At 31.2% G+C, this 9,385-nt stretch overlaps 1 protein-coding gene across 1 annotated transcript; it reads right to left on the reverse strand.

Annotated features, from left to right (window-relative positions):
• On the reverse strand, positions 309-4,587 carry LOC109343535 (ACT domain-containing protein ACR6-like). The gene is made up of 7 exons (XM_019581888.1): positions 4,406-4,587; positions 3,680-3,725; positions 3,072-3,186; positions 2,707-2,774; positions 1,483-2,100; positions 898-1,002; positions 309-812 (listed from the first exon to the last, which is right to left on the reverse strand). The coding sequence occupies exons 1-7, from the start codon at positions 4,450-4,452 to the stop codon at positions 471-473; spliced, it is 1,341 nt and encodes a 446-aa protein (XP_019437433.1). The 5' UTR covers positions 4,453-4,587; the 3' UTR covers positions 309-470.

Raw genomic sequence — 9,385 nt, forward strand, 5'->3', positions numbered from 1 at the left:
TATGATGTGTGTACTATTTTGTTTAATTTTAAAAATATTTTTGGAGAAAATAATTAAATAGGACATAATTTTAGTAACTGAATGAGATAATTAGCTCCTTATACCATGAGATTCTTTATTCTCTTAAATTAAATAGAAGACAAATATACCTTGCTTATTTTACATAGAACAAAGTTTAAAAGCTTTTCCAGCAATTATATACAAATCATTTCACTTTTTCCATTCTATTTCTTCTAAAGGTACACTTTACTCCATGTACAAACCCATATTCATACCTATTCCAAATTATACAACCTAAAAGTACAACATTTACAATACTAGATTTGATTATCTACAAGGACTATTTTACTCTATTTACAACCCAAGTAACATGCTACTATCCACAACTTTTTACATAGACCATATACATCTATACATTTTCATTTGACTTGAAACATCATGAAAATGTTGAGACTAAAACAAAGGAGGACTTAAGAATAAGATCTGATCAGCTTAGAATTCTGAAAAGATCTAGCCTTGAAAAAATTACCAAACAGATTTCTCATTGTTGTCGATCGAGTGTCCTTCTGTGAAAGACTCGAGTTATGCTTCACCTGCAGTGCCGCGTCACCAATCTGTCTGCGAATTGAATCGATAATCTTGGGATCAACTGGGTTACCGGTTACATCTGTGACGTAAAAAGTGTCTTTTGCCTTCCCATTTTCTGTTGATATTTCTGCTCTTTTGATGCATAAACTGTTTTCTCGGAATATCCTTGTGATATCTGAGAGTAGTCCAACTCGATCTTCGGCACTCAACTCCAGCTCCATCCCCTGCATACAATTACAAACATACCTTTAGAGTACAATTGAACAAAAGTTGTGAGGATTAGACCTTCCAGCTTTATTGTTACCATACCTCAGATGCTCGCCTTTCGATGGCTGCTTCAAGACACTGTATAAGACGATCTCGCTCAGCCTCTGAGCTTATGGGAAAGCCATCAACATGCCGAATATAAAACTCCTAGATAAGGAGGGAAATGCTCCATTAGCGAAAACTTTAAGCATAAAAAGCAAGTTAGATGTCCCAACTAGATCATATCAATTTATCACCCAAAAAAATAACGTTGTCCCACTGAGTTAAATTGCGGACCGTATCACCTTATGCAATTGCAGTGACTCCGAATCATAGTGATACATCCGCGTAAGGCCATAACGCTACCGCATCAGACCATATTTGAACCGCATCAGCCCGCATTGGACCACATTAGACCACATCAGCCCGCATCAAATTCAGATATACTTTTTAATCACAATATAATTCACACTGCAATGCCACAATCTGCATAGCAATGGCTGCAATGATTGCAACCGTTACTACAATCATAACCACAACCGCAATTTAGACCACTACGTTGTCCAGCTACCAACTACTAATTTAAGATACCAAACGAAAAGGGCCAACCATAATTTCCTAACAGCAAAGACTAAAAAGTTAGCTAACCTGATAAGCTTCTGTCCTTATTGTCTGGACAACACCATGATAAACTACGTACTCCATGTCTGTTAAAGTGCAAACAATATCGAACAGTAATTTCGGTCGATCTTTTGCTCTCATTGTAACCACGGTGTAATCTTTTTCAATACAGTCTATGGCAGTTACATGAGGGAATGAGCTTGTATCTCCATCTCTAATTACTCTTTGACCTGTTTTTTCGACCCTTTTTTCATAGTCCCTGTCAGCAAACATAATCTGATGTAATCTTCTATCCCTATTTGTAACTCCATGTGGTGATAGTGTTGTTCTTGCCATCTTTGGATCACTGTTTCCCCGAAGAACATTACAAAGCAAATCCCTTATTGTAGAGAGGCGGGATGGATCGTTGATAGCAAACCCGGTAGAGTCATCCGTCACATGAACTACAGCTGCAGCCCTATTATTATGTGTCCATATCTCAGCATTCACCACATTACAGTGAAGGTCTGTGAGAACAGCACAGACTTCCGATAATAAACCCGGCCTGTCAATACCAGTTAGTTCAATTGAGGTGTGCTCTTCAGAAGGCACAACCCCAACAGACTCTCTCATAGAGGGTGCAAAGCCTGGATTGTTTTCAAGTCTCTACAAAATTACAACGAAAAACACAAAAGTCAAATAGAACACATTTTTCAACAGTCAATGGTTGATGGACTAAATATTGTTCGCAAAAGTTCAGAACGACTATATTCACAGATCACTCAAGTAAAGAAGGTAGTTTAGGCATTTTATCTTACGAGATCTAAATTAGGCATCATGATATAATAAAGGGCGATCCAATGCATGAGGCTCTCATGTACCTAGGGAGGGTAGATGCACTCAACCTTACCCTTGTAAGCGAAGAGGCTGTTTCCAGGTACGAACAGAGTTTTTATAAAATACATGATAATTGAAAATAAAATATGAAACTCAATTATGAATGAATATGTTCTTCCTCCATTCCACTTTGGTAAACCAAAGTTCATAGCTAGCTCATGAATTCAGTTACACAGAAAATGACAGTAAAAGGATTCCGAGGTTCATATTGTCGTGTTATCAAAACAATCAAATTCAAAGTCATATTCTAATACAACTACATGTAATTTCCTTGCTGATTCATAGTAAAGGACAAAAACTAAACAGAAGATCCTTCTACAGAGGTGGTGCAACAAATAGGAGTAATAACAATTTAAAAAGCATATGAATTTCTACCCTCTGAATATAATCAATGACTTCCTTATCTCTGATCTTCTTTCCATTACGATCAATCACATTAAACACTGAAAAAGATCAAAATAAGATGAGGATCAGAAATAAGAATAATAATTACCTTAAAGAAATACGAACAATAATAACAGCACCAATGTAATCGTAGTTTGACAATGACAATAATGGTAACAGCATGTATGTAGTAGCTATGACTACCCATAATTCTTAGAAAATCAAGCTTTTCGACATATGATGTTTGGAAAATATATATTCTTTGACTTAGTCCCCTAAATGAAGTATTTTCTTCTTTGGCTTACTCTAGCTTCGCCATGATAGTAACTAATTAGCTAGTGAAGAAAGGAAGTTACCCTCCATGAACCACACCCCATCAGAGGAGATATAGGCCTTTGTTATTACGAGATTCATATCCGAAAGAACTTGCACAATATCCAGGAGAATTCCATGTTTGTTGACACTGTCAACCTGCAAAAAAAAAGTATACGGTGTTAGGAGTCCTACATTGAGTAGAATAGCAAACTCAATGTGGTATTTAAGCCATAAGGCTCTCCCACCTAATAGACTAGTCTTTTAGGTTGGGCTCTCCTCATATACTTAAGTCCTAACAATTGGTGCTTTCATTGAGAGTTGTGTCACAGAAAGGACTACCTATATGCTGGATTAAGGTATATTACCGAATACTGATAGGGGGGTGAAACCCCCAAAGGGGGCAGCAATGTTAGGAGTCCCCTAGAATAGCAATTTAAAAAGGTATATTACCGAATACTTAGGACTAATTATATGATGTTCATTATGTTATTTAAGTAAGAGTTTATTCTTTTCTATATCAGTTTTCTTTCTTATGTTGTATGAATTATGTATCTTGATGAATAAAATCGAGCATTCTACATATTTCCTCTCTTCACTTTTGCTTCCTACATAACCAACAAATGTAAAGAGTGGAAAGCACAAACTTTACCTGAATAACAGTGGCGTTTTCGCAGGCATTGTTGTCAATCACAACCCTGCATACCAAGAAACCAGTTAGACAAAACAACATAATTATACACATACAAACACACCAATTCATACATGCAGATAAGTTAATGATGATCATGGAAAATCAGCATATCACGTATACAAAATCTACCACACACCAGTAGTTAACCCATAACATCTAAGATGAGATTATGAGAAAGTTTCTTAGTCTGCCACACACATATTTCTTCATTCACAATCACTGTTTTAATTGCGGGAAAAATGTGACTGATGCAGCCACAAAAAACCGCCCTACGAGGAATCGAACTCTTAAAATTTTAGAGACCCACAGAAAGACTAAAAGGTTAAGGGTTCGACTCTTGGGGCAAAACTTGTTGAGCGGACAACCACACACCCGAAAGAGATTAGTTTTGTACTCATAGGATTTAAAACACTATTCACTATAAGAGCTGCTTCAAATTGAAACCAATGCTTATATTGAAGAAAGGAAGAATCAGGAGAAAGATCAGCACAAGCAGTTGGATATTGCAATGCACTGAACTGGAAAAAAAGGACTATCCATAATTGGAAAAAATAATTTTTTTTTATAGAAAAAAACAACTTTTTTTTATGGCAAAGTTGAGAAGATTATGACTATGGATTAAAAGATAACAAGTTGATGAAACAAAGAAGAAAAAAGTTTCTAAAAAAAAGAAGAGAAAGTTACCTGGGTGGGTTCATCCTCCTTATAAGCTTAGCATACTCATCATCCATATTTTTCTATGATTATATGTTTAATAGTGAGACAATGGATTCACAAATATTCACACCAATTAACTCTATACAAAGCAATTAATAATAATAAGAAAGAAAGTGAGAGAGAAGAAGAACAAAGAGATATAAAAAGAGAGAGGGGAAGAACAAAAGTAAAGTAACTTTGAATCCACTTTAACTTGGCTTCACTGTCATGTGTCACTGTTCAGTATCAAGTGGGAACTCAACCAAAACGAATCGTTTTGATTCCTTCGTGACGTGGCGGTTAGGGTCGGAAAGAATAATGGTTACGTGGTTCGATTGATCATGTTCTGTCTTGCCACGTCACATTTGGTCGGTTATTTCTTTTCGAGAAATATTTACATGGATATATATATATAGAGCTAATAAAATTTAACAATATAATGAATTAAATGAAGTTTGAGTTCTTAGTTTTCTAAATTCTTTGCTTTTTACCCAACACTTATTTTTATGCGATTTTGGTCTCCAACTTGTATGGTTGTGAAAAATCATATTTCTATTCAAATTCCTAATAAAATTGGTTATGTGACATACATTGTCTATAAATGTCAGCTTATAAATATAATGTGCAATTTTGTTTCGGATCCTTTTCAATTGTGCAAATTTCACTATGTTGTTTCATTTTGTGATTTTCATTATTCAATTTTCATGAATATACAAAAATTATAATTTTTTTTTGGTAATAGAAGCTTACCTTTCAATTAAATAAATTGGTACAAATGATATAAGTTTGAAATTGTTACGCGGTTTGTTATGCTCAATTTCTAATACAAATTTAGCAATAAATCATCAATATTATCCAACTTGAATAATCTTATTAACCACAATTTTATGCTTCATCTATCATAAAGCCAAAATATCAACCAACTGATTTTGTGTAGTAAAAATAATGGAAAAATATTTAAAAGATTAATTCAAAAACAATTAATTTGGTTTGATGTTATTCGCTTTAGATATAAAGAATAGGGTAATATACATTTATATTATTTTTTAAACAATGTTAATGATAATTAAAAATGAATGATATATAATGGACTAATAATGTATAAAACTCTTACGTTCTATACGAGCTTAATAATAGCGATTCATGTAAATAATGACTATTTATTCTTGAGGTCGTGAGCTTGAATCGTGGGAAACTCCCCTTTATGAAGAATAAAATACTACAAGAATATTTATGTTAGTGCGTGATACACTCAATATATTCATGGGCTGAGAAGGTCGTATATCCAGGCCGAGGTATTACTGCTCAATATTAGAAAAGCATTAGAGCACACAGATACATTCTGAAATAGAGGTACAAGAAAGCTTTGCTTTCCCAAGGATTCTGTGGTTGATTAAAAATTATTAGAAAAAATATGTTGAAGATAAAGTCCAGAAAAAGGTGTCTGTTTCTATAGTGCCAGGCTAAAAATTTATATAAATAATATAGTATATACTATTCATTTGTATTATTTGTTTTGTGTTTAAGAGTTAATATTAATTAAAAATAAATAATAAATAATGTAGTGATAATATAAAAAAATTTACATTGTCAATACATATATTTTTTCAACAAATAAATAGGTAAGGTACTACAACTACTATATTAATTTATTATTTGTCTATTTACGTAATCTTAATTGGGTGAGGAACGAAATTGATGGATACAAGAGTGTGATACAAAAACAATAAACGTGGTGTTCCTCACATAACTTATTTTGGATATGGGGATATGAAAAATATCATAATATTTCCACATTTTATCATTACTATTAATAATTATCCTGAAAAATCTTCAATCTTGGTAAGTCTACATCCCAGTCCATATGCATTCCAACGTTTTGGTGTGACATTTTATTTTTAATGGTACAGTTTCAAGCATTAACTATTTCTATTTTTATTGTTTAATATTTTTTAGTTTTGGCTTGACAAATAATTTGCAATAATGGAGCAAAAGCATGCAGCTTAAATCATTTGCTAACTTCCACCCACCAAATGAGACTTTTTCTTAAACAAGTCAAACATACATAATAAATAGAAGCTTGAGTCTAGCTTATTAATATATTTTAAAAAAAACTTAAATAAGGTCTGGTCTATTTAAAAATATAGTCTAACCCGTTAAAGACCTACTATATTATATTGTCTTGAAATAAGTTATCATGTTTATTATATAATATAACTATAACATGTCTACTAGATATTCTATAATCTCATTTATTAAACTAAATAGACTTTTTAAAAAGTTCGAGATTGGTTTATTCATAAAAAATTTATAGCATGACCTAGCAGTTTATAGGTCAAGTAATAGTCTTCTATTATGTTTCACCAATAATCTCAATATATTAAGAACGGGACATTTAGACAAGTATTCGGTGTATTTTATTAACACCATAAATATATTTAAGCAGCTAGAATTTTTTATTGATTCAATATCAAAGAAGAAAAGTTATTATTTTAACATCATTGAACAATGTAAAGGAAGATAAGAAGAGTTTACTTGTTTTTGTCTTCCTATATCTAATTACCTTTTTATATGATGCATAAGACAATGTGTTGATGATGTAGGAAGGTTGGCTGTATGTATTGATTGAATATGTCGCTCGTGGGAAAGGGTTGACAAAATTTGTATAAGTTTAGCGTCCTATGTCAGAATGATCATTATTATACCTTTCTAAATAGGGAATTAGGTCAATAAATACAAATCACTGTTTTGCTGTGAGGTATAGGCTTTTGAGGCATCTGAGCCTATTTCAAGCCTAGAAATAGAGATGACAACGGACGTGAGTAGTGCTTTCCCGTTTCCAAACCTACAATATTTGTGGGTACCTATGCAGGTAGCGGATATTTAGGGTACCCAAAAAGTTTTTAATTTTAATTATGTATTTATATACTAATATCTAAAAATAATTATTACATAAATAATATGATATTTATATGATATCATAATCAAATATGTGTAATTTATTATGAAATAATAATAAAGTCTATGATATAATATTAAAATAATAATAAAAAACTATAATATATATATATAATGTGAGTACCTACAAGATGGGTATCATAAAACCTATTCTCAAATATAAGCTATTATTGCAAATATCTGTTGCAAGTATTTCCATGAGTATCCACATTTTGTTGGGTTTTTTTGCCATCTCTACTCGAAAAGGACATTTTAATCATTTTAGCCATTCTTGTTTTATTTCTTTATTTTTTTTTGGATAATTTGACATTAGGTTTACCATTATGTTTAAGTAATTTTGGGACATGGCCGTCCAGTTTTATCTTATTTTCATAATAAAATTTGAGTTTCTCTTTCTGGTGGATTCCAGAGTTCTATCTATCAAGTTTATCACTTACAAACTTATATTTTTATTCTAAATTTGACCCTTGTAAACCATGTACATCATTTCAACTGCATCAGTTGAGGATGTGTACTTTTGCACAATAAATCGTGTTGTAATATGTTCATCCATATATTGTTATATTTTTCACTTGCAATAATTGGGACCATTTTTTTTTTGGGTACAATTGAAACCATTTTTTTGTGGGTACAAATGGAACCATTTGGTTCTCAGTAATGTAAAAGTATTGAGGAATCAACTTTAAATTATTTTTATTAACACTTAGTTTTTTTTTGCTTAATATTTTTGTTATTTGAAATATGTATGCATGATGCATAACATCATAAGACCATTGCTTTTATATACGGACTCCTTTAGATTTGCACAATAAAACAGGTTACATATATTTTCTTTTATGCAGAGAAAGTCTTGGCTTTTCTTTTAAGCTTGATATGAAATGTTTTTAGGGCCTCTCGTTTTTGAGGTAACCAAAACTCAATAAAAAATGTAGAGTGTTCATATACAATATTCAAAATAGCAATAATCCACAATAATAAATAGCATAATAAAATTAGACATGAAATAAGATAACCTTATCTGGAAATAAATTTGGCACCTTATTTTTTATCCACCATAGGCCATGACATTCCATACCCCTTCCTTCGGTGGACTCTATAACGGAACACTTGTTATGATTGATCAGAAAAAAAAAATTTATCATTAATTTTTTTTAATTTAAATATAACTTTTTCAACCAATCCTAATAATTGACATATGAAATGACAAACATTTTGAGGACAATATATATGCTCCCACCCTTTGTATTCTACTCCATCTTTCCGACTAAGGATGCCATCTCACACGATATTCTTTACTTGGAATCACAAATATGTTGTGAGAAAAATGTTTTTGTTAAATTAAAGTGTAATATTTATATATTACTAATGTAAAGATTTATATACATTCAATATATCATCCACTATTTATTTGTATTGCTTATATTTACAAGTTAATGATAATTAAACATTCTTAGAGTAAGTGAATCATTTTCCTAATAATAATGTTAACTTTTTTTTTTTTTACAAATTCAATGCATACATTTTTCTCTCATTAAATTAAGCATTTAATATATATTCATTGCAAAGAAAAAATATTTCCAAACAATTAGTACATCATTATATATATTACTTTTAAAGTAAATTACACTGACACCCCCTGAGTTTTAGTGAAATTACACAAACCACCCCTCACTTTTCTACACCTACACAAACCTCCCATAGTTTTATACTTTCATTACACTGATCACCCCTGTATAAGAAATAAATGTAATTTTTTAAACAAAAAATGTGATAAATGCAATTAAGTTAAACAAAACATTATATATTGTGTAAACAAATCTAAATAATATACAAATCAATGTATCTTTTATTATTTTTGGTTCGTTACACTACATTATAAGAGTGATTTAAACAATATTTCTTTATAATTGTTGATGCATTTTGTAACAAAAAAATAATAAAGATACATTGATTTGTATATTATTTAGACTTGTCTACACAATATATCATGTTTTGTTTAACTTAATTGCA

This window comes from Lupinus angustifolius, chromosome LG03 (assembly GCF_001865875.1).
Source record: "Lupinus angustifolius cultivar Tanjil chromosome LG03, LupAngTanjil_v1.0, whole genome shotgun sequence".
Taxonomy (NCBI): domain Eukaryota; kingdom Viridiplantae; phylum Streptophyta; class Magnoliopsida; order Fabales; family Fabaceae; genus Lupinus; species Lupinus angustifolius.

What these genes read in the sequence shown, in the direction of transcription:
- LOC109343535 (XM_019581888.1), bottom strand. Translation starts at nt 4,452, where the DNA reads ATGGATGATGAGTATGCTAAGCTTATAAGGAGGATGAACCCACCCAG. An exon ending in AGGAGGATGAACCCACCCAG is followed by an intron (nt 3,726 to 4,405) that starts GTAACTTTCTCT and finishes CTTGGTATGCAG; the next exon opens with GGTTGTGATTGACAACAATG. An exon ending in TGGGGTGTGGTTCATGGAGG is followed by an intron (nt 2,775 to 3,071) that starts GTAACTTCCTTT and finishes GATCTTTTTCAG; the next exon opens with TGTTTAATGTGATTGATCGT.